General features: G+C 45.1%; 5 protein-coding genes and 1 non-coding gene across 7 annotated transcripts; 1 reads left to right on the top strand and 5 right to left on the bottom strand.

Annotated features, from left to right (window-relative positions):
- Positions 1 to 800: 800 nt before the first annotated feature.
- Positions 801 to 7,425, bottom strand: LOC147161419 (calcium/calmodulin-dependent protein kinase type II subunit beta-like). Of its 2 annotated transcripts, XM_086097602.1 has the most exons (6): positions 7,273 to 7,425; positions 5,198 to 5,246; positions 2,901 to 2,976; positions 2,441 to 2,535; positions 1,931 to 2,172; positions 1,126 to 1,272 (listed from the first exon to the last, which is right to left on the bottom strand). In XM_086097602.1, the coding sequence occupies exons 1-5, from the start codon at positions 7,408 to 7,410 to the stop codon at positions 1,937 to 1,939; spliced, it is 594 nt and encodes a 197-aa protein (XP_085953728.1). In that variant the 5' UTR covers positions 7,411 to 7,425; the 3' UTR covers positions 1,126 to 1,272; positions 1,931 to 1,936. The 2 variants fall into 2 exon arrangements, with proteins under 2 accessions (XP_085953727.1, XP_085953728.1); XM_086097601.1 differs by lacking the exon at positions 2,441 to 2,535 and having other exon boundaries at positions 801 to 1,272.
- Positions 7,426 to 10,570: 3,145 nt separating this feature from the next.
- trnak-cuu (transfer RNA lysine (anticodon CUU)) lies at positions 10,571 to 10,643 on the bottom strand. Its single transcript has one exon. It is a non-coding gene; the product is annotated as a tRNA-Lys (tRNA).
- A 404-nt stretch (positions 10,644 to 11,047) lies between these two features.
- nudcd3 (NudC domain containing 3) lies at positions 11,048 to 14,952 on the bottom strand. The gene is made up of 6 exons (XM_086096943.1): positions 14,568 to 14,952; positions 13,727 to 14,022; positions 13,502 to 13,640; positions 13,280 to 13,423; positions 12,011 to 12,199; positions 11,048 to 11,398 (listed from the first exon to the last, which is right to left on the bottom strand). The coding sequence occupies exons 1-6, from the start codon at positions 14,763 to 14,765 to the stop codon at positions 11,288 to 11,290; spliced, it is 1,077 nt and encodes a 358-aa protein (XP_085953069.1). The 5' UTR covers positions 14,766 to 14,952; the 3' UTR covers positions 11,048 to 11,287.
- Positions 14,953 to 15,301: 349 nt separating this feature from the next.
- mrps24 (mitochondrial ribosomal protein S24) lies at positions 15,302 to 16,894 on the top strand. Its single transcript, XM_086096944.1, has 4 exons — positions 15,302 to 15,410; positions 15,819 to 15,884; positions 15,954 to 16,065; positions 16,485 to 16,894. Exons 1-4 carry the CDS (start codon positions 15,369 to 15,371, stop codon positions 16,766 to 16,768), a joined length of 504 nt encoding a protein of 167 aa, XP_085953070.1. The 5' UTR covers positions 15,302 to 15,368; the 3' UTR covers positions 16,769 to 16,894.
- A 266-nt stretch (positions 16,895 to 17,160) lies between these two features.
- Positions 17,161 to 24,174, bottom strand: gnsb (glucosamine (N-acetyl)-6-sulfatase (Sanfilippo disease IIID), b). Its single transcript, XM_086096942.1, has 13 exons — positions 23,840 to 24,174; positions 22,233 to 22,292; positions 21,940 to 22,143; positions 21,590 to 21,655; positions 21,074 to 21,172; positions 20,842 to 21,009; positions 20,663 to 20,745; positions 19,847 to 19,965; positions 19,631 to 19,734; positions 18,664 to 18,765; positions 18,485 to 18,595; positions 18,266 to 18,376; positions 17,161 to 17,924 (listed from the first exon to the last, which is right to left on the bottom strand). Exons 1-13 carry the CDS (start codon positions 23,981 to 23,983, stop codon positions 17,772 to 17,774), a joined length of 1,524 nt encoding a protein of 507 aa, XP_085953068.1. The 5' UTR covers positions 23,984 to 24,174; the 3' UTR covers positions 17,161 to 17,771.
- Positions 24,175 to 24,604: 430 nt separating this feature from the next.
- On the bottom strand, positions 24,605 to 27,602 carry ved (ventrally expressed dharma/bozozok antagonist). The gene is made up of 3 exons (XM_086097239.1): positions 27,326 to 27,602; positions 26,646 to 26,872; positions 24,605 to 25,268 (listed from the first exon to the last, which is right to left on the bottom strand). The coding sequence occupies exons 1-3, from the start codon at positions 27,582 to 27,584 to the stop codon at positions 24,936 to 24,938; spliced, it is 819 nt and encodes a 272-aa protein (XP_085953365.1). The 5' UTR covers positions 27,585 to 27,602; the 3' UTR covers positions 24,605 to 24,935.
- Between the last annotated feature and the right edge of the window lie 318 nt (positions 27,603 to 27,920).

Genomic DNA, 27,920 nt, shown 5'->3' with positions numbered 1-27,920 from the left:
CTTGTTCACGAACGCATGACCTTAAAAACCATTGTTGTATATTTTTGGAAATAATGTAAATTGAATTGCCTGATCTTTGTATCATAGGGCGATATCTTATAACTATATCATATATTGTGGTATTATTTAGTTATGATTGTTGTATTGTTTGAACCTTTGAATTCCTTGATTAACAGTTGACTTTTGGCGTAAACAAGGAGCTGACGTTTCCGTCTGGTTGGACCCTGGACATCCGCCCTCCCTCGCAGCCTTGACGTCACTGCATTGACACATTATTGATGGATTAGCGGAACATCTAATTCCGCTTCATCAGTAACAAAACACTGGACATACTTTCAGCTGTGTTTGTCCCTAAATGACATGGAGGACATGAGCGCCCTCTTTAGGAGAAGGTGGGGAATTGCAAGGCACGTTTCACATTGGGAAAAAAAAAATCTCACAATTTGGCAAAAATGATTCACAGAAAAAGTGGATGCAAGGAAGGGTTGCGAAATGAATCCCAATTTAATTGTAAAATCAATTTGGGCTTTTCGCAATCTTGAAAACGTAATTGAAGAAAAATGACGAAGTGTGTTTTATAATCGTAATATTTGATCATCTATGTAGTTGCTAATATTGTGTTTCGTTTTGAGGGTCAAACATATTCGCAACATCTGCATCTCTATTTGTGCAGTGCACAATATTGTGTCAATCAAAAATGATGATGTGGATGATGATGAACTTTCTTAGCATTTTTTGACTTGACATTGCGCAAGACGGTCATCCTGCTGTGGCAGCTTGCTGAAAATCTCAGATAGATGTTTCATTGAGGGCAACAAAAAGTTTAATCACAGTTCAACTCAATTACAGGAAACAAAAGAAGCACATCAAGTGCGTCTTCAAGGAAACACATGATACAAACGTGGCCTTTAACCCATCAAGCGTCAACTTTAACACCGCCGCAGTTCTGTGATGTCACAACTTGGCTCATTTACATAGAAGCGCCCCTGCACCGAGTTTCTTCCCAAAATAAGGTCTTAGTAGAGTTTAGAGAGTAGAGTACTCCACTTTGCCACATCCAATATGGCGTCTCTCTCCGTGGGTATATCTACGGTAAACGCACAAGAGCACCACCAAGAGGCAGAAACGTCAACAAGTGAAAGGGGGGACGACGGGCGGCTTGTCTGTCTGAAGCATCCCGTCCCAGAGAGACGTCAGGTGGTCGTCGAGGGGTCGAGGGGCGGGCCCGGGGTCTCCTCGCCACCCGCCGCTCTCCATCTCGCCAATGCGACGCTGAGGAACATAGAAATGGAAAGGACACAGTCAGGCTACTTGTGGCCACAGGTGGCGCTGCAACCCCAAACTGGAAGAGAGTATGTATATATATATAGCCAAAATAAAAAATAAATAAATAAATAAAAATGAAAATAAGAACGATATAAAAAATATAATTCAAAAATTAAATACACATAAATATATATATATATATATATATATATATATATATAGCCAAAATAAAAAATGAATAAAAGTGAAAATAAGAACGATATAAAAAATATAATTAAAAAATTAAATACAAATATATATACATATTCATATATACACATGCATGTAAATATTTTCGTATTTAATTTTTTTATTATATTTTTTTATATCCATTTTTATTTTCACTTTTATTCATTTATTTATTTTCAATTTTGTCAGTTCTGGTCCTCCATACTTGTTGGCCACGCCCCCTTTTCATCAAAGCAAATATCTGGTGCTGACGTTGCCGTTCATGTCAAAGCCGCACCGGCAAATGTGCCAGTTTGTGAAAGGCTCCAAATTGGGGGATGTTTGAAGGTCACTATTTTTGTGTTAATGTGTAAAAAACCCAAAAACAATCGCATAAAATCGGCAGATTTTGGTCGATTTTAAAAGCGGGCCAACCGATGAAGCATCAGTTGCGTACCTCCGGTTAGGCCTGCAGGGGTGCGGCATGCGCGCCGGAGCAGTGGAAGTGGACGTTCTGCCAGCGGCCGTCGCGGCGCTGCCACACGCGGGTCTCCTCCGATTGGCTGGAGCGCGGGCGACCGCCGGCGTCCACGAACTGCGTCAGGCGGATGTACGCCATGCACGCCGCGTCCTCGCCGATCATGTGAACGTGCGGGTTGAGGATGGTGGTGTGGATCGGCTTCATGTTTTTCGACAGCACTGGTGGCACACGCGCAGGATTGTTATGTTTCATGTTACGCATTGTTATCGCCACCGCTTGATTTGCATGACTGTTCTCTTTCATTGTTATGATTTCTATAATCTACGTGTTTGAAGTTGGGAGCAAAGGATGCGTTTGATTGTTATGTTTGTCTCCGTCAAAAGTTGTGCCTGATTGTTATGGCAGCCGTGTTGCATGAAATCACAAGTGCAAGTCGTGCTTGTTAGTTGCAGTCGTGTCTGTCGGATTGCGGCGTTGGCTTCTCACGGTTGTTAAAGTAGAAGCGGTGGAAGTCCATCCCCTCCACAAGGTTGCCCAGACCTTCGGGTTCGAAGGACGTTAGGCCGGGGTGGCAAATCTTGCTGCAAATAATCCACAGGATGAAGAACATCAACATGGCCGCAAATAAAAGCTCCGGTCATCGCAAACGACGCGTAGGGCGCCCGCCACTGATAATCCCGAACGCGACACTGGAAATTATCAAGCGTTTCCATCTGCATTCCACGGTTGACGTTTCATTTATGAACGCGACTTTGTGGGGATTTGCGCGACTTTGAATGCGGCACAAAGAGCCGCATCCGTCCACGGAGCCGGCCTGTAATTACTTCGTAATCTTCCCAGGACAAATACATTTGCGCGTCAATCCCGTTAATGCTTCTTTGCTAATGGCGCTCCCATCCCCGCCCCCATCCTCGCCCCCGCCCCCCCTCCCAGCATCCCAACTCACGCGTAGGCCTCAAAGTCGCCGTTGTTGACGGCTTCGATGAGCTGCTCCGTCATCTTGATGATCTCCTGCTTGCGAGCTGCAAAAGACAGAACAAGAGAAGGTGACGACGGTCACGTTCTCGCCGTCAAGGTCTTCGTTTTGACACTCCCACTTGAAGTTAGCTTTCAAAGTCAATATTTGACTCGATGTTTTAGCGGTAACATGTTCAACCAACCCAAGCAGAAGTTCACTAGCTTAATGTTAACTTACAATGTGAAATGCCCCAAACCGGTTCAGAGGTTCCAAATCCAGGCCCAGAAAGGAAAACTCCTGCCACAGTTTGGCTTTAGCCTACAGGTGCTAGTTAGCTAGCGCCCTAGCTAGCGCCCATGGTGCTTGTTTACCTGCTAGGGAGCTAGCTAGCTAGCACTTGCCTAAGATGCAGGTCGACGTGGGTTCGCTTCCCTTACCGGGAAGACCGTGTTTGTATGTGTGCGTGTGCTCAGGGAGCTAGCTAGCTCGCTAGCATTAGGGGCTAAAGCCAAACTGTGGCAGGGTTTTTACTTTCTGGACCTGGATTTGCCACCTCTGGACAGGTTAGCTGGAACTCACACAAATGTTATGGTCTTTAAATAATGAAATCATTCAAGTATGGCAGTACTTTGCGCACACAAGAGCAGAAACGGATCGTTTAGAGCTCAGTGATGCCCAGCATGTTGTGGCACAATGTGGTACTGCACCAAAGATGCGCAAGGTTTGCCTGTACACCAGCCCTTCTCAAATAAGGGGGCGGGCCCACCTCGTGGGCCGCGTGTGAACCCAGGGAATTTTTTATTTTTGGACATACTAGAATAAAGGGTAATTGCACATCCACTGCAGTAGGTGGCAGTGTCACTCATTGTCAGAGCACGCAAGAAGTATCAACTCAATTTGACAGACAAATGAAATTAGTGGCATTTAAGGTCACAGGGGACAGTTTAGGGGCGTAAAAAAGTGTCAAATATCTTCTTCCCTTTAAAAGAAACACCATATAAAAAACAAAACAAAAAATGATTGCTTCAACATCTGCAATCTCGCGGGGGTGTGGATGAGCCGGAACACAGCGAGTGTTGAATATAATAACTTTATCGACCTTTAATTAAAAGCTTGTGTTAACAAAGTGCTTTGACGCAACAGGAAATGACCAATTAAAAAAAAAAAGAGGACACAATCGAAAGGATTGTCAAAGCCAAAGAAATGAAAACAAACAAGTACAAAAGGACGTTTGACGATGATTCTCAAACATTTGAGCAGCCACAAATACACGTCACGCACCAACCGACCGACTGACAGTCGCCAAACAAACATCGAGCCGACTTTGTGACCTCTGACCTCCTCCATGGAGCAACACGACTTCCTGCTTCCTCACTCAAACGCTCCTCACCCTCGTCGTCATCTTCATCATCTTCATCTTCGTCACCGCCCTCGGGACGTCCCGCGCTGATGCTCGCTCTCTGGGAGGCTGAGCTCTCTAAGCTCCTCCCTCGCACGCAAGCGAGTGGCCACCAGGGGGCGCCGCCATCGTTCAAGGCAAACGCTGGATCCGTTCAATTATTTTTTGTTCATGCTTTGTTTTGGTTTGATTCGTTTTAGTATATTTTTGTCAAGAGCATTGTGTAATAAAGTAAATTACAATTCTCATACGACTGTTTGACCAATACCGAAATAAATACATTTAAAATGAACCCCACGTGCTCAAAATAAATGTTCACCAAATCTATTAGTTTTATAAACTTAAGTTGTAGTTTCATTTCGTTTTCACTTTTGTGACAGCACTCTCATTTTGATTTGATTTTGTTAATGAAGACATTTGTTCAACTTCAGTTTTAGTTCTGTTAATTTCCTTGTGGTGTGCGCATCCTGACCACCAGGGGTCAGTACAACACTAATTTACAAATATATCTGTTTAAGACATAACATCACAAGACTGGTGCTATCTGTTAGACTGTCTATGGCGTGTCCCATTATGTGTTAGCATTAAGCTAGTAGGATTTAAGGCAGATTGATTTTGGTAAATCCACAAACTGCTGCTTGTCGTGACGGGAAAGAAATCGAGCTCACCACCACCACAGCACGAGGATCGCAAATGCTTGAGTGCAAACTGCCCCCTAGAGGTCAAACCGGGAAGTAAACCTTGATTTTGGACCAGTCGTCATCAGCAACAGGAAATTCGAATATGACATCGCAGCGCCGCTATTTGGCTTCTTCCCGCCTTCGTACGACACAAAATGTCCAGAATGCGTCTGAGGTAGCTGTAGCGTTAGCGTAGCATCGCTCACCTTTCGCATTTTCATCCTCGATTGTTGTGCTGCTGCTGTCGGATGATTCCTAAAAACGACACGTGCGTTAAGAAGGATCACACACACACACGCACACACACAAACACACAGGAAGAGGAAGAGGAAGTGGAAGGTGAGGAGGAGGCGTGTCAAGCGTTGTGATGATTTGAAAAGATGAGGAAGAAGTCCTGATGAGCGATGCTAATGCTAACAAGCTACTACTCACACGGACGACCTGTTGCTCAAATCAAATCCATTTTTTCCCAATCAATCAATGATTATTGGCACAATAGACGGGATGTGTGGGACCCTTCAAGGTCACTGTACCCAAACACGCGCACGCACACACACGCGAGCAAGCTGCTGACTTTGGTGCTGCTGAGCGTGTTTGTGTTGTTGTTGTTGTTGTTGTTCCTGCTGCTGCGCTTGTTGCTCTGCAGGAAACACAAACGAGCGACAACGACAGATAGACCGATATGCTCGTTTCAAGGCCGATACTTGACTGCTTAAATGCCTTCAAGGACATGTTTATTAAACCCACGTTTGTCATTTGCAAACATGTTCAAGGTTTTTTGGTTTGCCATCAGCTTTTGCACCAACTGTAATGTGGCTTCCCGCACGCTAACTCCCAAATAGCCGCTCGTTAGCGAGCTAACCGTCCTGCTAACTGTGCAAGTGGCAATGTTAGTCCATTCCTAGAATTCCACGTTTGACGCGCGCACCTCGCAAAAAATCGGGAAAACAAAAGAGAGAGGCGTCATACGCGCGCCAGGCCACCAGTCGGCGATGTCACTTTTGTACACAAAGACGCAGGACGTTCCCGTGTGTGCGCGTGTGCGTGCGTGTGCACCACGGATGACGCAACGTTAGATTAATCATCTGGACTCAAATAATCTGAGATTAGCACCACTCTGCAAAGGTTGGAGGGGCTTGTTTTTGGCATGGTGGGGGGATGAAGAGAAGAAGAAGAGGAAGGTTCGTGAAAGGGAGGCACAGAATTCCCATGGGGGCGGAGACAAATGTACGCTAAAATCAAGTCAACAACAACAAAAAGCGCTAAAAGTTCCAGTTGAGTTCAATTTGTGGGAGTTGATTGGAAAAGTTTCAAAATTGATTTCCAGGCCAGAAGAAGAAACAACAACAAAGCGCTCCACCAAAACAAGATCTCACGCACACACATTCAGGCTGGACGATGAATCCATTTTTGTGGTGATTTGTCTTCGCTGATTTGTAGTGCTAGCCTGCCACGACCAACATGGCTGCCAACAGGGAGGATCGGCATTGCGCAAGGTTACTTTAGTTCACGATTACCAACACAAGATCGCAATCAAAGTGATTTTTTTTTTAATTTTTCAACAAAATAAAAATGCTTTACAAAAACGAAACTGAAACTACTTCTTTTTTTTTTTTTTACAACCAGAATAGGAATTAAAGTCACAAACTTACTTAAGAAGTTGGCAACTTCAAAATCAGGACGACCACTTTTTTCGATTATTTCAGTGCAAATTGATGCAAGATAGAGATCAGGGGAAACATTTTTGTTGAAAAACATGTTTGAGTTGAGGAGAATTAAAGAAAAATCTAGAAGGCGGAAAAAGTTTGTTTAAAATTTCATTTAAATTCAATTAAAATTGGAAATCATAATTTTGTGAATGTTTATTATTTTTTTTCAAATTATTTTAAGGCCCTATCGCCCTCACATACACACATGTACTGGCATGAAACTATTATTTTCATAATTATAATTTTTTGATTAATTGATAAACCAGATTTTTTTTAAATTGCTTTAAAAACAGGACATAATTTCAAACTAACTGCAGAAAATGCACACACAAAATGATTAGGAATTAGTAACCACCAACCAGTTTGTTTCGTAACCTCGGTCAGAAAATCGGCAAAAAGCATCGAGTCGTTTGCAAACATCTTATTTTGAAAGAACACAAAGATCTGCTTTTTTTACGGAGGACGCCAGAAATCGAGTTCAGTTCAAACGACTCATCGATAATCGATGTTGATTATTTGATAATGGACCGGCTGTCGATGAATCGTGGCATGGAAGACGTGCGCTGTCCTACCTTGGCGTCGGCCTTCTTGTTGAGGAGGCTCTTGGCTGCTGCGGACAGGCAGAAGGACACACCCTCGGCGGGAAGCGTGCACATGGCGCACCCTTCTCGCACCCGCCTCGCACCCGCCAAGTGTCCATCTCTGCGCATCGGCGGCGCTCTTAAGCGGACGCCCTTTTGCCCCCCCCCCCCCTGCCCCCCCCTACATTAAAAATTAATACAAAAATCCCTCCCCTCTGATCTCCCTCACATGAAAGTGGCGAATAAGCACGCACATGAAAGATCATCGCGTCACATGATGAGCGTCAGGATCAGCAGAAAGTCATTTGTCGTATAATCCCAAATAGTGCTGCCGACGCACTTTACAGTCCACGTGAGATTAGTCCTGGGCATCGGCAACAAGACGCCAAATGGATGGCGGCGCAACGCAACATTATGGACACAAAAGGGGAGGGAAATCTTCACATCTGGATTACCAAGAGGAAGACTATCAGATTAGATATTAAGAGCGAAAAGAGAGTTTGTTAACAAAAACATAGCTGAGTTTGCTTGGAAAAAGAATGTGGGAAAATGCTAATTTGTTTGTTGGCTCAAAACAAAACACGTTTGCTAACAAAAGACAGTGATTCTTTTTTCATGCGTAAGAGTGTTTACACAAAAAGGATTTTGTTAACAAAAAGCGACTTTCGTTGTAAAGATTTTGTTTACAAAAACACTGACGGCCAACTGGAAGCACACAAGATGAGCGGGAGCAGCATCAGATGCACGGCAGGCCTTTAGGGGGCGCTATTACCAAAAGTCAGCCGTTACCATGTATTTACTCGTCTGTATTCATTTCGCATATTTAATAATTGGCTAGTTGTTTAATGATTTATTGTAAAAAAAAAAAAATATATATATATATATATTTAATAAAATAAGTGGTTAGTTAATCAAATTTGCTTCATTAAAAAGTGACATTTATCGTAAAATCATCTAATTAATTGATTTATTGTAAGTCCCAACACTACTATATTCATATAATGAACAATTTTACAACTTTTCAAAATGTATTTCATCAAAAATAATGGTTAAGATAATCATAATGGAAAAAAATACTTTATTTTGATTAGCATTTTTTACATTTGTTTCTTCCTTTTTCATGAATTATTTCATCAATAATTGGTTAATTTATTTATTATAAATAAACAATTACCCCCCAAAATCTTTCAAATGTATTGGATGAAATTACTGGTTATTTTATTATAATGTGGCTGCATTCTAGATAATTAATTAAAACAAAAACAAATTATTATGCACTTTTCCATGTTTTTTTCAAATCCATTATTTACTTATCAATTTCAATTAATTCATGTTAAATAATGAAATACAAGTATATTAGTGACATTAACCATTGATGTTTAATAATTCATCATAATTACAAATAAAACATTTTAAAAACGGAATTGGTTTGATCATTTGATAAAATCATTTTGATCTTTGGTGACAAATCCTTGAGAGAAATAAGCTGCTCAGAAAATGGAATCAGAGATGGAAGTAACTTTTTGTATTTAGTTTATTGTGAGCATTTCATGAATTACGCAATCGTCAATGAATATAAATGTTTAATCACTATGATGATACCATTGATCCAAATAGAAGAAAATATGAATAATAATAATAATTGAGAATTTGAGATGCATTAACAGCAAGTCACACAAGTCAAAGGCTTTTGGAATGTTGACTTCAGTTGTTTTTGGAGTTGGGTTGCAATCGAAAAGGAATTATGTCTCCCTCTGGTGGGAAAAGGGGAGAAGTACAACAACAAGCCCACCTTTCTAATCAATTCAAATCATATTGACAACAATTAAAGCACAAACGAATCACGACAAACATTCATCGTAAACATTTCAAATATTGTAACAATCAGGTCTCACTTGAGAAGTTCCTGGAAACCAGCATGGTGGTCAAGATGGCGCCCTGCCGAAGAAGTGGAGCAGGACGAAAAGGGGGAAGAGGAGAAGGTTGGAGTTGAAAGGTCGAAAGGTCAGCACTGCGTGCGTGCTTGCTTCACCTGCAGCTTCCTCCTGGCGTTGAACTTCTCATTGGAACTACTACTAATACCTAATTATTTCTAATAACACTACTTTAACTACTAATACTGCAATTGACAACAAATTGCTAGAACAGACATGAAATCACAAAGAAAAGAAAGCTAAGCCGACTTAAAAACCTAATTTCAAATTCTAATGGGAAGACCAACCTCAGTTTTGTACAACGGCGTATTAGGTCCACGTATATATATTATATATATATATATATTTTTTTTTTTCTTTAAGAGTTTTTTTCTCTGGAATATTGCCCCCGCCCTCTAATTTAAAAATACATATATATTTATACGTCCCCCTAATACGCCGTCGTAGGTTTGAAACAAACTTACAAAATTCCATACACATGTGATGACATCATCATCATGCGCCTCAAAGTGGTCAACTTTTGATTTGGCAGCTGGACATTGTTTTCTAAACAATTACGCAACACGTTTCAACTTGCTGACGGCTACATTATTCACAATTTGATTTTAACGCGGCTGGGATTCAAACCAACAACTTCCTGGTTACTAGACAGGCGCTTTAACCAACTAAAGCACAACACAGTCCCACGTACCCGTGAGGTCCCACGCACAACCTGACGTTCACTTTTCCGCGCGCACGTCATCCTTCACGCAAGCAAGTCCCGAATTGTTTGAATTCAAAAGCGCGTGCACGTACTTGCCCAGCTCCGAGTACAGCTGGTTCTCGTCGGTGAAGCGCGTGCACACGTAGTGGTGGTGGCAGCAGCCATGGTTCCGGTGGATGTTTGTCTTGCGGCTCCGGTTCCGGTTCCGAGCGGGATTCAATCAATTGAAGCAAACGGCGCGTCGCAGCGGACTGAAGACTTAAGGACGACGAGACTCCGCCCACCGGCGCTCTCTCCCAACTCGTTTCTGCGCGTGCATGAGGGGTTGGCGGGCTTTCCCCCGCTCGGCTTTGCGAGGGAACACCACGCACATGCGCACACACACACACGTTTATTTTTTTGTAAAATAATAATAATAATAACAACGGTAGCATTACGTTACCTAGAGCGAACGAATAACGGAAGTCATCAAATTGTCAAATTAAATAAAACATCAATAATTTGGGTTTAAAAAGAAAACAAAACAATAACATTACGAGTGCTCGCTTGACCACGACCTTGGCAGTTAGCATGCTAGCAGGCCAGCACATATTGACGTCCATCATGGCTAACTGACGGTCCATGCTAGTACAAATTTGGAGCAAAAGTTGTGCGCCCAACGTGGGGCTCGAACCCACGACCCTGAGATTAAGAGTCTCATGCTCTACCGACTGAGCTAGCCGGGCATGATTTCAAGGTTTTTATAAGGTTATTTATGGTCGAGCTCACGACTTTATTTTAATTAGCTGTCGCAGATACGCTTTTTACAGTACATTTTTTAATAGTAAAAATAAATATGTGTGTGGGGGGTGAGCGGAAATTTTATTTTTTAACTGTCTCACTTACGCCAGTGTATTTTTTTGTTTTCGCCAGTGGATAATTATTTTTTTATTAGGTTTTTTTTATTTATATTTGGAAGCCCATTTCCGCTAGTGGGTATTTAACTTAACTGTCCAAAAAAACTTTCAAATCCAATCCTGGAGGTCCTAAACTGGCTTTTCTAAAAACTTTTCTGACAGGGCTCCTGCAGTGTCATCAAATATGAGTAACCTCATACGAAACACATCAACGAGGACACCGGACAAAAGTGTGAACTTTGTATTTGCTTTTATTCCAGAAAGAAATTCATCCGTCGAGGTACCAGGCGCAGTGGTACCTAAAGGGGCGGAGCTAGACAGTGCAGTTTTTGGATTGGATCATTTTTGTCATCCTCCATTTTGCGGACAGTCCGTCGTCAACGTCCTCCTCTCGATTGGCGCCTCGTGATGTCATCAACAAACAGGAAGTTGCGGGCGGGAGGGCTGAGCATCCAGCAGGTGGCGCTGAAAGCTCAGAACTGCACGGCGCTGGGCGGGATGTCGAACATGGACGGGTCAAACTGCTGACCCTTGAACGGCGACCCCTCCGCCTCCCAACCCTTCTTCAGCATATCGTGCACCTTCTGCACACACACACACACACAAACGTAAGCACATGAACCTGGGATGTTCGAAAGCACTTTTTTCACAGACCGATACCAGTACAAATACTCCACTGGAGTCGTCCCCGATACCATGTACCGATACCAAGAGTACTTTTGATCCATAACCTCCCCAAAAACAATTAATAATAATATAAACGATAATAATAATAATATATATATATATATATATATATAAATAATAATACATTTTGAAAATGTCTTTTAAATTGCATAGAATATAGCTAAATGTCATCATTCTTCACAAATCTTTTTAGAATTCTGGGTAAATTAGTTTTTTTCAACATGGCCCTGGTTGAGCTTTTATACTCGGCTGCCACCTGCTGGCCGTTTGCGTAATAACTACAATTTCTTCAATCGTTCTCTGCAGTTGAGAGGCTGCATCAAAGCCTTCTGGATGCTCTAGCATAAAAAAAAAACATTAAAAAAAAAAAGTATATATATGTCTTTGGGACACTTAAAACCTTAAAAATAGAACATATTTATACGTTTTTTGGTTAAGGGTGAAAAAGGTGTTCGATGTGATAATTGTGAAGTGCCCCCCTCCAAACCCCCCCGGACGTGCATACGGACCATCTCGTGACTCTGCGGCTTCCCCTGCAGCTTCTGGTGGTAGTCGAAGGTGAGGCGGTCCAGGACGGCGTGCTCCTCCTCGTCCACGCTGGCCATGGAGCGCTCGCGGTTCAGCTTGTCCACGTCAATCTCCTGCTCGCCCTCCAGCACGCACTTCCACCACACCTCCGACGACTTGCTCAGGGACAGCTGCACCGACCGGCCAAAGCAGGTGGGGTGAAAAAGGAAAGAGACAGAGAGAAAGACACGGTGAGAGAGAGAGACAGAGAGAGAGAGACAGAGAGAAAGACATGGTGAGAGAGAGAGAGAGAGAGACAGAGAGAGAGAGAGAGACAGAGAGAAAGACACGGTGAGAGAGAGAGACAGAGAGAGAGAGACAGAGAGAAAGACACGGTGAGAGAGAGAGAGAGAGACAGAGAGAGAGAGAGAGAGAAAGACACGGTGAGAGAGAGAGACACGGTGAGAGAGAGAGAGAGAGACAGAGACAAAGACACGGTGAGAGAGAGAGACAGAGAGAGACAGAGAGAGAAAGACACGGTGAGAGAGAGAGAGAGAGAGACAGAGAGAAAGACACGGTGAGAGAGAGAGAGAGAGAGACAGAGAGAGAGAGAGAGAGAAAGACACGGTGAGAGAGAGAGACACGGTGAGAGAGAGAGAGACAGAGACAAAGACACGGTGAGAGAGAGAGACAGAGAGAGACAGAGAGAGAAAGACACGGTGAGAGAGAGAGAGAGAGAGACAGAGAGAGAGAGAGAGAGAGAAAGACACGGTGAGAGAGAGAGAGAGAGACAGAGACAAAGACACGGTGAGAGAGAGAGACAGAGAGAGACAGAGAGAGAAAGACACGGTGAGAGAGAGAGAGAGAGAGAGAGACAGAGACAGAGAGAAAGACACGGTGAGAGAGAGAGAGAGAGACAGAGAGAGAGAGAGAGAGAAAGACACGGTGAGAGAGAGAGAGAGAGACAGAGACAAAGACACGGTGAGAGAGAGAGACAGAGAGAGACAGAGAGAGAAAGACACGGTGAGAGAGAGAGACAGAGAGAGAGAGAGAGAGAAAGACACGGTGAGAGAGAGAGACACGGTGAGAGAGAGAGAGAGAGACAGAGACAAAGACACGGTGAGAGAGAGAGACAGAGAGAGACAGAGAGAGAAAGACACGGTGAGAGAGAGAGAGCGAGAGAGAGAGAGAGAGAGAGAGAGAGAACTTGTAGCCTGCCAGAGTTCTGCTGGTCAAGCATGAAGCCATTTGAGTACAAAGTGTTGCGTTACCACGACGCATTTCCCCGGTTCGAGACTCCACAGGGAATTCTCCGTGTTGATCTTGTGAGAGAATTTGCCCTCCACCAGCGTCCTCTCTTCAGGCCCCGTGCGCACGCACACGCGCACGCCGCCGCTGTGCAGGCTCACGCTCACCTGAGCGAGAACACGCACACGCACGTGTCATGGCCATTGCCGCCGTCGTCGCCGCCGTCGTCACCGCCAGGCGCTCACCTGTTTGCCTTTGACCACCTCCTTGGGCACGATGACGCGCACCTCCACGTCGTTGTAGTCCTGAGACCACTGGTACTTGTCCCGGACGGCGCCGTTGTAGCTGTCCGAGTCCGACGCTGCTGACGATTTCTGGGTTGGCCTATAAAAATATATATGAAATGCTGCGTTCAGGGACACTGGGAAACAGCACAACTCCAACTCAAGTTGCGCAATCACCCAACTGACTTTGCTGAGTGGGATGCGGCAGCTTCCTGGTCGCCTTGAGCCATCGCGGTGTCACCGCCATCAGACGGAGGTTTGGCAGAAGGTTCAGACTCTGCAACGCGATTCGAGAACGACGATGCGCTCGCCGCCTGCGTTGTCTCCGACGTGACTTCCAGCTCCTGGACCGCCGCGGGGACTGCCGCGGGGACCGCCGCGGGGACCGCCGCGGGGACCGCCGCGGGAACCGCCGCAGTCTCGTCCTGTCGCTTCTGGACCTCGTGGATTCCCTCAGAAAACTTGTCAAACGTCTTGAACGTCTGCAAAGGTGAAGTTTAAGTTGTTGTTAGAATGTGTACGTCGCGTTGTTAAAAGTTACAGTCAATGGATGAAGCTAAAAAATAGCTACAAATGCTGCTTAAATGACTAAACTTTGACAAAATGACTAAGAGAAACCAATTAATGTAAAGTACAAATACAAGCTTAATAGAACATGTTTTTTTTTTAAGTGCGATCGTCTTTGTAAATAAACCGTTTGGGTGCGAGTGTTGGAGCGTATGGGCCGGAAACGACGCTGATGTGTGAAACCCGGAAGTCCGTGGCCCATAAGAGGCGCGCCAAACAATTTCCTGAATTTGAGGGAGGTCTGTGATCGAGCAATAGAACAGATCTTGTCCACCGATCTCATCTTCCTCCCGAGAGGTCTGAAAAAGTCAGCAACTGTCTTCTTCTTATTTACCGGCTGCTTGTTATGAATAAAAATGAGGGGAGGCAGGTTCGACTTGTGAAAGATCGCGGATCGGTCAGAAAAGTGTGGCTGGTGCACCGCGACTCCAAATGTTGATCAAAGTTCGTGACAACAAACCTTCAGGACCATTTTCTCGGCGACACCCGGCGGGAAGCCCATCTTATCGCCGGGACCGGAGAGGAGTCGATAAAAGTCTGTCTTGCGGTACAAAAAGCCAAAGTAGACTTGAAGAAAGTCCTGAATGTTTCCGACATGCTGCAGAATGCCGAGCAGTGCGTTGTCGTACATTTCCGTCATCTCGAGCGGCGACGACATGGCGATGGTTTGCACGAAGATGCTCCAAAGTAGCTTAGCACGCCGTTAACGTGTACAGAAAGAGAAGAAGCGGACTTTTAGAAGAAAACAATCAATGTTTACGCCAGCAGCGTAGCATTTCTTCAGCGTCTGTTGTGGTTCCTTCCAGAAGAATATCACGCATCCTGTTGGACGTCTTCAAAATAAATTTAGCTTACCGCTGAGCGTAACGGAAACTAAGCAAATTACAATTATTAATCAATTAAATCGCAGAATTAAAGCTGACATAGCACTATGATAGCTTTAAAAGGTCACTTGGCACTGGTTGACGCACCTTTAGCAATATATGTGCCTTTATTTTGTACTTTATCCGGTTCGTGCATGTAAAGTCATCCGTTAAGAACGAGAACGAGAGAAAAGATAAATAGTTCCGCGCAAAGTTTTACATTTAATTACAATATTATACGTATAAATCAAAAGCTTTATTACTCACTTTGTTCATTTAATTTTAAAAATGTATTATTTTATTTGTGTGTGATTTGAATGCTTTGCCATCACGGGGGACCGAAACAAGGACGAAGTGAACGTAAACTGTGTTAGCATCGTGATCATAACTCAAGCAAGATGGCGGCGTCCTTGAGCAGCACAGGATGCCGGCTCTTCCTGGTGAGGAAAGCGATATAAACGCATTTCGGCTAACATGTGCTCAACTTTTCTGTGTACGAAAAGGGTTAGTAGCCTACTAAAATGTCGGCTGAAGTCTGTGTGAGCGCTGCTGCAGTTAGTCGAATCCCGATGCTTTTCGTAGTATGAGATAGAAAAACAATCACAAAGAACGTTGTTGTTGTTGTTTTTTTAAATACAACAATTGAATTTAATTGACCAAATTATTTATTTTTTTAAATCTTTTTTTTTAAGTCATACTCAGACCAAGTTACATTTCCGGAAATTTTCCAGTGTATTTAGATGAGGATTTTTATTTTTTACATTGCGGGAGATATTATTCTAAAAGGGAAAAAACATCCTGTCATTTTGCAAACCTGCTTTTAATGAATTGTTTTGTTTTGTGTGCAGGCTGCAGCAAGCAAGTCCAATCCAGCCGGAAGCAGAACTCTTCACGTCACTGCGGTTTGCTGCAAGGTAAACACACCTGTGACGTCACGTCCAAGCGCAACACGATGACTGTTTTTTGTTGTTTCCGCTGGACAGAACCGAGCCGCCCGCATCCGAGTCGGGACCGGCGACCGACCTCTGACCTACGAACAGGCCCTGAAACCTCACCACATCGGCCACCACAAAGGATGGCTGTCGCAGCACACCAGTGAGTCTTGAACCAATTTAAAACCTCCGCCAAGGGAAAAAAAAAAGAAAAAAGCAAATGCATTCACAGTGAAAATGATGTTTTTATAAATTAATATGCAAGTAAAAGTCAAAGCGTGGTACTCTGGCTCCCTCTTGTGGTATGCACTTCTATCATAAACCAGGGATGGTTTAAAAAAAAAAAAAAAAAAAAAAAGAAGCAGAATATATCAATTTGATTCCTTTTAGAACTTTTTTTGTTTTGTAATATTATAGCTAGTATGTTTAAAAAAAAAAAAAAAGTGACCTATTCTTTCAAAATAATTTTTCTTTGAATGTTTTGGCCACGTACGCTCCTTAATTTGAGCGTTTGTCTTTCAAACTGAAATCATTCGTTTTGCTGACTCGTGCCCGACGTCGTTTGTCTGCGTTTGCCGGCAGGCAACCTAAAAGGCGAGGACGGCGCGGCGGAGCGCGCGGTGGAGGACGCGTTCGTCCGCCGCTTGATCTTCGGCACCTTCCACGGCTGCCTGGCCGACGAGCTGGTGATCAAGCGGCGCGGCAACGTGCTGACGGTGTGCGCCCTCGTGCTGCAAAAGCTGCCGCCGCACAAGTTCTACTTCCTGATCGGATACACGGAGTCGCTGCTGTCGCACTTCTACAAATGTCCCGTCAAGATGGACGTGCAGACGCTGCAGAACAAGCCGGTGTACAAATACCTGTGACGGCATTTTTCGCCTTCAACTTCCCGTTTTTGCGCTCCCGGCAGTTTCTGTTCAACATATTTCTAAAAATGGCCGATGAGGGACACTCATGAGGTTGTTTGACCAAAAATAAAAAAAGGGAAACCACTTGCTGATTTTGTTTTGTTTGTAACTGTTTTGCTGACATTTGGAATGAAGGTTCAAATCCGGTTAAATACTCAAAAATGGGCGGAAGATAGTCGGGTTGCGAAAGAATGGAAATATCCTGTAAATGGACCGATAATTTGGTCCCGATCGAATCCGGGGCCGATCGTGTGATTTTCACCCGCTTCCATTTTGTCAATTGGTTTGATTCCGATGGAAAGTTTGCTGCCTCGAGAAAATAATGAAATAAAAACACACAGACAAGAAAGCTTCTTTAGGATGGATTGTGATTTATGCCGGAATTGTTGCAAAGCAACAAATAACAGCAAAACAATTAAAAAGGATAGAATTTCATCGGTGTAAATATTTGTTGGCAATCAAGTCCGATTTTTAAAACGTGACTAACTCGGGTTTGATTTACGCGACTGTCGGCAGGCTAAGCTAGCTTAGCATGAAGAGCCAATTGAAGCCGTTTTGAAAAATAAGACGTCATCAATAAAAAGTCCAAACTTTTTTTCTTCTTCTACTGTTGAAATAAGTTTTCATTTGGTCAGCAGAGCTTCGCCGCCATCTTGTGGACGCCAATTACTTCCCTTTTAGAAGATAGCAACAGCAGGGCTTCCTTGTGACAACAAAATTCTAATTGATCAAATAAAGAAAAAAGTCGTGACTGGCGGGAAAAACACAAGGTACCAAAACTCGTGGTGCATTCGAGGACAAAACGGGAAGTGGAGCGCACTTTCAGGAAGTACAGACAAAATGGAGTCATTGCTGGCGCTAATCAAAATGGCGACTTTGGTTGCAATGCTTATTTTTTTGTTTTTTTGCCGCGTCTCACCATGGAGGACAAAAAAAAGCCACGCCGGCGCTTGCTCCGCCCTCACGTGGCGAAGTCGCGACATCCGGCGCCCTGGCACGACTGCAGCTTGATCAGGCGCTGGTTCATGGTCTGCAGCACGGCCGGGTCCACCTTCTTCACGATGTTCTCCAGCTGGTGCGGGTCCGAGCTCAGGTCGTACACCTCCACGAACGACTGCAGACATTTGGACAAAAGTAGTGCTTTGCCACCGTCTTGCAGCCACGAAAATGATCTTGAAGGGACTTGCGGAGCGTCACTGAAACAAAAGTAGTGCTTTGCCACCATCTTTGCGCCAAGGGACTATCATGAAGTGACTGGAAGAGCTTCAGTTAACCAAAAGTAGAGCTTGGGCGCATTTTGTGACATCTGAGCGGCAACTCAAACCCTCTAAACGAAACTGCGGTCAGACGCGGGAAACACGACTGGACGGCGTCGTCATTTTTCTGCGCGCGCGCGCGCCTAAGTGGTGTGAAAACGCGATTGCAATTTGGTGTGAGAAGCGGGATCCACGTTACCTCGCTGTCGGCGAACTCGCAGTACTGCATGTCGAGGCGTCCGTCCAGCGTCCTGACGCAGGCGTACGTGTTGTTGAAGGAGTCCTCGCACACGCAGTCGGGGAAACATTGCTGACCGGCGCATCACAAAATCAATCCGCTAGCCTCATGCTAACATACAATGTGAAACCCCATCGACAGGCTAACAGAAATGAGCAGAGATGTCCTGCCGTGACTCACCGACAGGCCGGGGCCGATGGCGGGGCAGGCGGGGTCTCCGCCGGACAGCCCCTCGCCCGTGTGCTCCACCAGGAAGAAGGGACGCGCCGAGCCGTTGCGCAACGTCGGTGCCTGGTGCGGAACAAGAAGAGCAAATTAGCTTAGCTCACGTTTCGGCTTCGGCGGCGACGGCGGCCGACCATCAGAGGCAGAAAGGACTGCCCGTCCACGTTGGCGGACGACTCGTTGATGCCGGCGATGTCCAGGAAGGTCGGCGCCAGGTCGATGTTCAGCACGGGAGCCTGAACGACAACAACAAATGAATATCGGCGACGCCGTCAACTGTGGATCATCGTTCTTTCCCTTTTCGATTGGCCATCGGAAAAAAAGTGACGGAGCATTATTTTGTTAGTCGCATTTTTAAAAAAATAAATAAAATGTCATCGGAAATACATTTGAAAAATGAACTGATTGTAATATTGACCGATTAACTGGCCGGACGATTTTTTTTAACACATGACACCACCCTGCCCCAAAAAACTGGGGTGGAAAATTGTCCGATTATTGCCGATTTTTCTCTCTGTTGTGAAGTTAAACATACTTAAGGACAGTCAAATGTTTTAGCTGCAACCTTGTAAGCATCAGGGGACTAAAAAATACTTTTATTTTTTTAAATTAAATCGGCAGATTAGTTGGTTATCGGAATTTTATTTGGCCAAATATTGGAATTGACATTAGCCTAAAAAAAATCCATTTAGGTCAGATTGCAGTAAAAAGCATGAATCGAGCTACGTTAGCGCAAAAACTTGCTTCTGCCAGAAAGCAAAAAAATACCAGGAAAAGCCTACTAGAACACCTGAGCTTGAATAAAGATGAATCAGAATGTGATTGGTTAATTCGAACACAACGGTTACAAGAGGACAGAGGTGGCTAGCTCCCTAGCAGGTAAATGAGCATCATGGGAGCTAGCTAGGGAGTTAGCTAGCTAGGGAGTTAGCTAGCTAGGGAGTTAGCTAGCTAGCACCACAAGTGAAACAAGTCGCGACAAGGGCTGAAGCCGCTTTTTACTTTCCGGACTTGCACTTGTAAGCCGTGACTTTGTCTGTTTTTTGAGCGGCAGTTGAAAAGGTGAAGAAGGATGAATTGACGGCGAGCGCGTTTTGTGACCTTGATCATGATGTTGGCTTTCACGCCGGGCCCTCGGACCAGCAGCGGCGTGCGGATGTCAAACTCGTACAACTGCCGCTTGTCGATCGGGAGAGAAAACTGACCTGCCGGCAAAAAAAAAACAACAACAACAAAAAAACATGATGTCACCTGCTGGCGGGTCGGGGGACTGCAGGGACAAGACGTGAGCAGTCGCACGCGTGCGTGACCTCTGACCTGTGTGGTAGCCGTTGTCCGAGGTGAAGAAGACGTACGTGTTGTTGAGCTCCTTCAGCTCGTCCAACTTCCTCACCAGCGTCTCCACCAGGTCGTCCACCGACAGCAGCGTCTGCCACCTGGTGGGCGGAGTCAGCGTTGCAGTCCTTACTATTGTATAAATATCCATAAATTAATCAAAGTAAAATTGAATACAAAAATGATAATAATATAAAATAATAATGTAAAAATAAATGTGGAAATGAATGGATGACTATCTTGTCCACCGTCACCGCGAGGACCGCCCCCTCATTTGCATATCATTTCATCCTGACGGAGCGTCTGCAGCATAAAATAAATAAATGTGTGAGCAGAGCATTTTTATTGATTGATCGTTATTTAATTATATTTATATTTAATTGTTGTATTTATTTTTACTTTAATTTATGGATATATTTTTTGTTTTGTTTTATTTATTAATTTTTTTAATTCTTTTTTTTATATCTGTTTTTATTTTCACTTTTATTCATTTAAGTATTTATTGATTAATTAATTTATTTTAAATGTTTGCAGCTTTGGCCCTCCATATTTTAACCGTAAATGTCATCGCCACCTCATTAATGTCGCCGCCATCGTAATCATCGTCGTCGTCATAAATGATGTTGTATTCGTTATCGTCAGCGTTATTGTCGTCATAGCAACGCTTATCGTTTTCATCATATTAATCGTTCGATTTATCGACATCGTAATCGGCATCGCGCTCGTCCCTCGTGCTAATTGTTAACGTATGACGCTACGTCTTCCTTCTTCCTGTCGTGGCGTGCGCGGCGAGGTCACCTCCTGCGGTAGGCGTCATCCAGGAAGGCGAGCGAGCTGTTGGGCATCGGGTTGGCGGCCTGGCGCAGCAGCCAGTGCTTGTCCTGCGGGAAAAAAAGAAGAAGCGCAACGGCGCCGTGACGCCAGCGGCCGCAACGGGATCGTTCCCGTTCCCGTTCCCGTTCGCGTTCCCGCCTCACCTTGGCCGCCTTGTCGAAGCTGCCGTCGCGGGGAGCGTTGACGTCGGCGAAGCGCCGGCGGTACTGCGGGGCGGCGGTCCAAGGCCAGTGCGGCGCCGGCGGCGCCAGCATCAGCAAGAAAGGACGCTGAGGGCTGCGGTTGTCCAGGAACTGAAGGCAGCGCTCGGCCTGCGGGCGGGAACGCCGGTCGGTCCCGTGGCGGCGGCGCCGACGTGAGCGCCGGCCAACTTACGATGAGGTCCGTCAGGTAGTCGTCCGTGTAGTTGTCGCCGTGCTTCTCCTCAACGCCGTTCCTCGACAGCGTGTAGTTGTAGTAGCGGGAGTTGCCCACCTGGACGGCCGCACACGCACGCACACGCACGCGCGCGCGGCAATCAGCACGCCGTCGTTCAGGCGTGCGCGTCCGAAGGAACGTGCGCGCGTTTATTCATGTGACCCAACTTCCTCGGTCATTCATTGAACCCAATGATTTGTTTTGTGGGTTGTTCATTTGACCCAATAAATAAATACCCCATAAATTGTGTGCGTACTTGTACATACATAGTTGTGAGGACCAAAATTGGTCTTGGCTTGGTTTTAGGTTTTAGGTTTGAATTGGGTTACGGTTGAGGTTCGGGTAAGGAATGGAGGTAGGCAATCATTTTTCATGGTTGTGGGGAGGGGGAGGGGCTAGGAAATGCATTATGTCTATGGATGTCCTCACAAATGCACAAGTACAAGTATGTGTGTGCGCGCGCACGCCACTGACCAGCGCGTGCCACTGGTCCCAGCCCGGCGGAACATGGCCGCCGCCGCCTGCTTCTTTCTTGCCGTACTGTCGACAGACGAAACCAGCGTCATCAAGAAAACAAAAGTTTGCCGTTCGATTCCTCTCGTGCGTCTGCACGGCAGCCCCGACGTCCACCAGAACGAGTAACCGTGTATGCTAAGTGCTAGCTTAGCATCGGACGCCGGCCGCTGCGATGGACTGACGGAGCCGCTGAAAAGTGAGAAAGGCGGACTCGACACATCATCTGGTAGCCAATGGGAAGCGTCCGTTTATGCAACGCGGCTTCGCGCTTTTGCCGCCATCTTGTGGACGCCGCGAGCGATGCCCACCTGGTTGAGGTACTTGCCGGCAAAGAAGGTCTGGTAGCCGCCCTTGCTGAGGAAAACGGGGAAGGCGCCCGACTCGCCTCGGCTCTGCCAGGCGGCGCTGGAGCAGTTGCCGGCCAGCGAGTTGTTCCTCACCAGGTGGTTGTGAGGGTAACGACCCGTCAGGATGCTGCAGCGGCTCGGGCAGCACAGCGGCGTCACCGTGAACTGCGGGCGACAGCGAGGAGGGAGCGAGGGGGTGCGAGGCGGCGCCAGGGGGCGGCCGCGCGTCGGCGGCGGCGGCGCGCGGGACTCACCGAGTTGACGAAGGTGGCGCCGGCGTCGCCGATCAGGGATTTGGTCTTCTTCATCGGCGTCTGGCCCACGCCGACGCAGACGTCCGCATTGAAGGCACACAAAATGACATGTGAGATCGGCTTGCGTGCAAAAGTGGAATTCAATCTGGATCGGGAAAACTCAAACGGATTCTGATGTCGCCGCATGTAAACGCGCACATTTGAAGCCAGATTTTTTTTTAACCATTCTTGCACGACTTTCACAAATTGTGGAATTTAACGGCAGAATTTGGAAGCAGCGGAACAAATGTGAACACATTTCCGGCCAAATAGAAACAAAAACAAAAACAAAAACAAAAACAAAAAACAAAGACAAAAAACAAAAAACAAAGACAAAAAACAAAGACAAAAAACAAAAAACAAAAACAAAAAACAAAAAACAAAAAACAAAGACAAAAAACAAAGACAAAAAACAAAAAACAAAAACAAAAAACAAAAAACAAAGACAAAAAACAAAGACAGATAAGCCGCCAGAGAGACGATGAGGTTGTTTGGGGCCGATAACTCGAGCCGATACTCAAAATTGGATTTTTTTTTTTAACAATGTCAAAATTGAACAACTTTTAAGTTTTGCAAAATATTCGATTTTTTAAATTTGTATTTATGTGATCTTGCCTTTGTTTTTAAATTCTAACAAAAAGTTCAGTGAGCGCTCAGAAGCGTGTCTTCAAACGTTACCTAAAACGTTCGAAAAGGTTCGTTTTACAAAATGACAAATGATCCTTTTATCTTCATTTTAAATTCAAACAATAGCGAAGGTGCCGACGAGTTTCCAGCGTCTCGAAAAAAGGGCGGATGCCGATTTTCCGTGAAAATGCGGAACATCGTCGCCGATCATCGGTCTAATCAATTTGTAGCAAACATTTCAACAAATTGACGTCACAATTTTCAAGTTGCAAAGTCTGAAAAAACAAACAAAAAATCGGCTTCATTTCAGTTGGTTGCTAGACATGATTATTATTTTTTTTTTAATGTTTAGAAAAGTGGAGTGCTTAATTAAGAAGTGCAGTCCACATTTGCACAGAATTGTTTTTGCGAAACAATTTGAGATGATAAAGCCACCGATTTGTTTGCATTATTGTTGTCATCTGATTATGAATTTACTGATTTGTGTTTTGTTTATGGCGCACTTTTTTCATCAAATGTGAGCAAAGTGAAGAAGTTAACAATTGCAACTGAGCAAGATAAAAAAAATTCATGGTTCATTTGCTTGCATTTAGCACAAAACATTTGCATAATAAATGATTGCTTGTGTTTGTTAAAAAAACAAAACATGGGAAGATGACCTTGAAAATCATTTTTCAAAATAGTTTGGCTTAAGATGGAAATTGATGACAAACAAAAGCGTCACCGTTTTTGCATGACAAGGTACGCAAGTTGCACCATTTTTGGACCACAAAGTCAGCAATAAATTCAAATGACCCCCAACGAAACAACAAGATTCGCAATTCGATCGAAAACAGCAACCGAGACCAAATGACAAGAAACTGGAATTTGGGTTGGAATTCGCCAAATCGGCCAACAATCAAACGGTGAGTTCAAAGGTCACGTGAGCGCCCCCTACTCACCATGCCCCCCAGAATTTGGTCCTGGTCGTCGGTGACGATGAGGAGGATGTTGCTGGGCCCCCCGCCGTGCACGCGCCTGGCGCCGCAGGTGAGCAAGGCGGCCAGCGCGAGCACGCGCAACAGTCGCGCTCCGGTCGCGAGCATCACCGCGGCAAAAACAAAAAACGAACAAAAACAAAAAAAACGAACAAAAACAAAAACCGCTCTGTCCGCTCCGGTCCGGTCCGGTCCGCGCGCCGCCGAACTACAAGAAGAACAACAAGGAGAAGAAGACGACAAGTTGTCGGAAGGAAGGAAAAGAAGAAGACGTGCACGCTGGCGCTTTGAGGAAGTGCTTTTGGTCACGTGGGCGCGAGGGGGCGGGAAGAACACGTTGTCCTAAGTGGACTTTCAACCCAAAATGTGACACCAGTCAGCTAAAACTTTCTTTTTTTTACTAGCAATAAACAAGCATTTGTTTAGCACCTCGTGTCAAAGGCCACAACTAACTATTATTTTTCTAAAAACTGTTGGGTCAAAAAGAACCAACTTTGGGTCCAAAATGGACCGACCCTCGACTTGGGTCGATTTGACCAACTTTGAGTGAAAAAAATGGGGTCATTTTGCACAAAACAACCCAGAAAGTTGGGTCCAATTCACCCATAAAAAACGGTGGAGCAGAACATTTTGGATCAATAATTGGGTTGCTTTTCACCCAACTGTTTTTAAAGTGTCATTTTAATTATTTGTTGATTAATCAATGAACCAGATTTTTTTTTTAAAAAGTTTACATTTCCATTCCTTTATTCAAAAACAGGACATTATTTCAAATCGGCAGTCGAGAAAAAGCACAAATGTAAATGAATTACGATTCAGTTCCGGGTTTGATTGGTCAGAAGATCATCGCAAATGTTTTCCAAAGTAAAAGCGAATGTTTGCAAACGTCTTATTTTGAAGGAAAAAAAGCATTCCAGGAAAACAGATGGCTGGATTTTATTGCAAAAAAAAGACAAATAATCACGCACGCACACGCACACGCACGCGCACGCGCACGCGCACACGCACCTTCATAGCAACAACATAAAGGTCCAATTAGCATCGCAAGACAGAGTGTGTGTCAGTAATATTTTGAGTACGCCGGGTAGGCGGCCATCAGCGGGGGAGGGGGCGTGGCGGCGGGCAACATGGCGCCTGCCCCGCCGCCGTATTGGTAGTGCGAGTCCAGAGGCGAGGCGTACTGGAGGTTGTGCGGCGGGTGAGCCAAAGCGGCGGCGACGGCATCCTGGAGCGCCGGCGGCACCGGGTGATAACGCGGGTACGGCGCCGGGTACGCCTGCAGCTCCGGGTAGGGCGCAAAGTGCGAGGCGGCGCTGGCCTGGCAGGCGTGAGCCAGCGCGTCCTGCACCGTCCGCTTCAGCTTCATGCGGCGGTTCTGGAACCAGTTTCGGATCTGCGGGGACAAGAAAAAACAAAAGAGACATTTATTTAGGGACGAATCTGAAAAAGTTGGACATATTAAATAAATAAATATGATTAAAAGTTGCAAATGTTTTGTGAACAATTTTTTGTAAATCACAATGTTACAAGAATCGGAATTTATGAGAAAAAAAGTCACAATTGAGAAGAAAAAGTTTTCAAAATGAAAACAAATTCATAATGTTGAGAAAAAGTTCATTATAAGTTGGACATTTTATAAGAAAAAAGTCGCAGTGTTACAAGAAAAAAAACTTCTTTTTTTTTTTAAAGTAAATAAATAAATTAATGGAAAAAGTCAATATTCAGAGAAAAAAAAGAGAACTTAAACTTTAATAAGTTGTAACGTTTCCATGACTTTCCAAGAGGAAAAGAATTGCAATGCCACATTAAAGTTCTCGAAAAAACGAATTTGATGGAGAAAGTGACGATGTTGTGTATGAGATAAAAAAAATAATAATAATAAAAACAGGTATGAGGAAAAAGTGATCAAAAATCGTAATATTGTGCAAAAATGTTTGGATGAGAAAAAAAAAAGTGAGATTTTAGACTCATTGTAATTAGTGTTGTTCTGATACCGATACTGTGTGGGCAGAGGCCCGATACTGCATTGAAACAGTGGTATCGGTATCGGCGAGTACTAACAAGTAACATGCCGATACCATAAATTCTGACGCTAATAGAGGACTTTGGATGCAGCATCTTGTGTCTCGCTCATGCACGACATTCGCCGACGTGTGACGCGTTCACGCCGAGCGAAGATCGCCGATTGGCTTGATATCGTTATGGTATCGAAGCTGGGTATCGGGGGCCAAAAAACGGTATCGGAACAACACGAGTTGTAATATTACAAGAAGAAAAACGATGAGAGTGGTTGAATTTTACAAGATCGAAATCACAAAGAAAAGAAAATTTCAACGAGACTTTTTTGGAAAATTTGACAAGAAAATGTCCGAAATTCCTTTCATAAAAAAAAAAGTTGCAATGCTATGAAAAAAGGACAATTTATACGAGAAATCAGAATAAAGTCCATCAATTTTGTAAATCGAACGTTTGAACTTGGGTCACTCGCTGGAAATGGAAATGCAATTCATTTCGATGCCACCAGATGGCGGCAAAGCACCGACGGCATCCTCCGATCACGTACGCAAACGTCAGCTCGTGTTACAGAAACAAAAAGGATTCACGATCGTTCCATTCTTTCATGGGAGGCTCAGGCCGAGCATAAGCTAGCAAACTGGGCTAACTGAGACGCGGCGCGCTAGCGGACGCGGCGCGCTAGCGGACGCGGCGCGCTAGCGGACGCGGCGCGCTAGCGGACGCGGCGCGCTAGCGGACGCGGCGCGCTACTGACCTGCTTGTCGGACAAGCTGAGTTTGCGGCAGAGCTGGGCCTTGTCCTGCGTGCCCAAGTACGCGTTCCTCTTGAACGCCCGCTCCAGGCTGCCGATCTGCTCCGCCGTGAAGGCCGTGCGCGGCCTCCTCCCCGACGGCGGCGAAGAGGACGCGGCGGCGGCGGCGGCCGGCGGCGAAAGGGAGCGCTCGCTCTCGTAGCCTGACGTCTCCTCCTCCGCCTCGGATGCTGCAAGCGCGACAGGGAAGGTTTGCGGGTTCAGTAAACAATCACGCACACGCAAAAACACAGTGTGCTCATCATTTTTATAAAAGTGACAAAATATTGATTTCTATATACTAGAGAAACATTTGCTTTTTGATTGACTTCATTTAATGTGTTATTTCTGTAAATAATTGCTTTAAAAAAAAAAATCTTTTGCTTTGAAAATAATATTTTTAAATTTGAACTTTTAATTGAATTGTAAAATAATTATGAAATATCTTATGTTCAAGTCTAACAATACTTTTAAAAATATTTCAAGTTTGTATTGTTAAAATATTTCCTAATAAATTCCAACTCATATTTTGAAAATAATGACTTTTTTCAATAATTAAAATGAAAACGTATGAGTTTCAATTTTTAACATATTTATACAAACAAACATTTGTGTACGTGTAAATAAATTCACGACAGACTCACGCATTTTGGCGCCCTCGCCGCGGGCGTCCATCTCGTCGTCGCGGGCGTCCATCTTGGGCCTCTTGGCCGGCGCTCCTCCGCCGTCGTTGTCGGACCTCCGGTAGAATCCCGGCAGGCTCTCGGCGTGGGTTCCGGCGAGGCCGGGCGCCACCGGCCCGACCAGCTGCCGGCTGCTTTGGGCCATCCACTCGATGGAGAAGTGTCCCCTCATGACGTCGACCCCCGGTTCAGGTAAGTGGGGCGGGGGGGGGGCACGCATCGCTGTATTTATAGGCCGCGTCCCGCCTCTGCGCACATCAAAGCGCACCCCCCCCCCCCCCGACCCCTCACACCCGCCCCGTCCCTCTTACAAGTGCAGTCATTAAAGCGTCTCATTCAGTCTCAATGAGGCTGTTACGTGGTGGCTCCAGTGAGTCTGACCCCCCCGGCCCCCCCCCCCCCGGGCCCCCCCCCCCCCCCAACTACCTTCCTGCTGCCTCCTAAAACACAGCAGACACACCTCAGACGCGCATCTCTATGGAAATAAACATTTCCAACATCAGCGTAGACAAAACGGAAACGCTAAAACCATCATAACGCCTTAAGAATCGTTTTG

The sequence above is a fragment of the Leptonotus elevatus genome, chromosome 15 (genome assembly GCF_054856555.1).
Source record: "Leptonotus elevatus isolate MCC_2025b chromosome 15, RoL_Lele_1.0, whole genome shotgun sequence".
NCBI lineage: Eukaryota > Metazoa > Chordata > Actinopteri > Syngnathiformes > Syngnathidae > Leptonotus > Leptonotus elevatus.
The sequence above is the reverse complement of the archived record's forward strand: the minus strand, read 5'-3'. Positions and strand labels throughout refer to the sequence as shown.

Coding starts and splice junctions, on each gene's coding strand:
- ved (XM_086097239.1), bottom strand. CDS start 27,584: ATGCGTGCCCCCCCCCCGCCCCACTTACCTGAACCGGGGGTCGACGTC. Junction 26,873..27,325: donor CGGCGAGGGCGCCAAAATGC/GTGAGTCTGTCG, acceptor TCGCGCTTGCAG/CATCCGAGGCGGAGGAGGAG. Junction 25,269..26,645: donor TCAGCTTGTCCGACAAGCAG/GTCAGTAGCGCG, acceptor TTGTCCCCGCAG/ATCCGAAACTGGTTCCAGAA.
- nudcd3 (XM_086096943.1), bottom strand. CDS start 14,765: ATGTCGTCGCCGCTCGAGATGACGGAAATGTACGACAACGCACTGCTC. Junction 14,023..14,567: donor CCGAGAAAATGGTCCTGAAG/GTTTGTTGTCAC, acceptor TCACCTTTGCAG/ACGTTCAAGACGTTTGACAA. Junction 13,424..13,501: donor AGGTGGTCAAAGGCAAACAG/GTGAGCGCCTGG, acceptor GTTCTCGCTCAG/GTGAGCGTGAGCCTGCACAG.
- LOC147161419 (XM_086097601.1), bottom strand. CDS start 7,410: ATGCGCAGAGATGGACACTTGGCGGGTGCGAGGCGGGTGCGAGAAGGG. Junction 5,247..7,272: donor ACAAGAAGGCCGACGCCAAG/GTAGGACAGCGC, acceptor TGTCGTTTTTAG/GAATCATCCGACAGCAGCAG. Junction 1,273..1,930: donor CCCTGCAGGCCTAACCGGAG/GTACGCAACTGA, acceptor TATGTTCCTCAG/CGTCGCATTGGCGAGATGGA.
- gnsb (XM_086096942.1), bottom strand. CDS start 23,983: ATGCTCGCGACCGGAGCGCGACTGTTGCGCGTGCTCGCGCTGGCCGCC. Junction 19,735..19,846: donor GGACAACGGCTACCACACAG/GTCAGAGGTCAC, acceptor TTTTGCCGGCAG/GTCAGTTTTCTCTCCCGATC. Junction 17,925..18,265: donor GCGAGTTCGCCGACAGCGAG/GTAACGTGGATC, acceptor AAATGTCTGCAG/TCGTTCGTGGAGGTGTACGA.
- mrps24 (XM_086096944.1), top strand. CDS start 15,369: ATGGCGGCGTCCTTGAGCAGCACAGGATGCCGGCTCTTCCTG. Junction 15,411..15,818: donor CAGGATGCCGGCTCTTCCTG/GTGAGGAAAGCG, acceptor TTTTGTGTGCAG/GCTGCAGCAAGCAAGTCCAA. Junction 15,885..15,953: donor TCACTGCGGTTTGCTGCAAG/GTAAACACACCT, acceptor TCCGCTGGACAG/AACCGAGCCGCCCGCATCCG.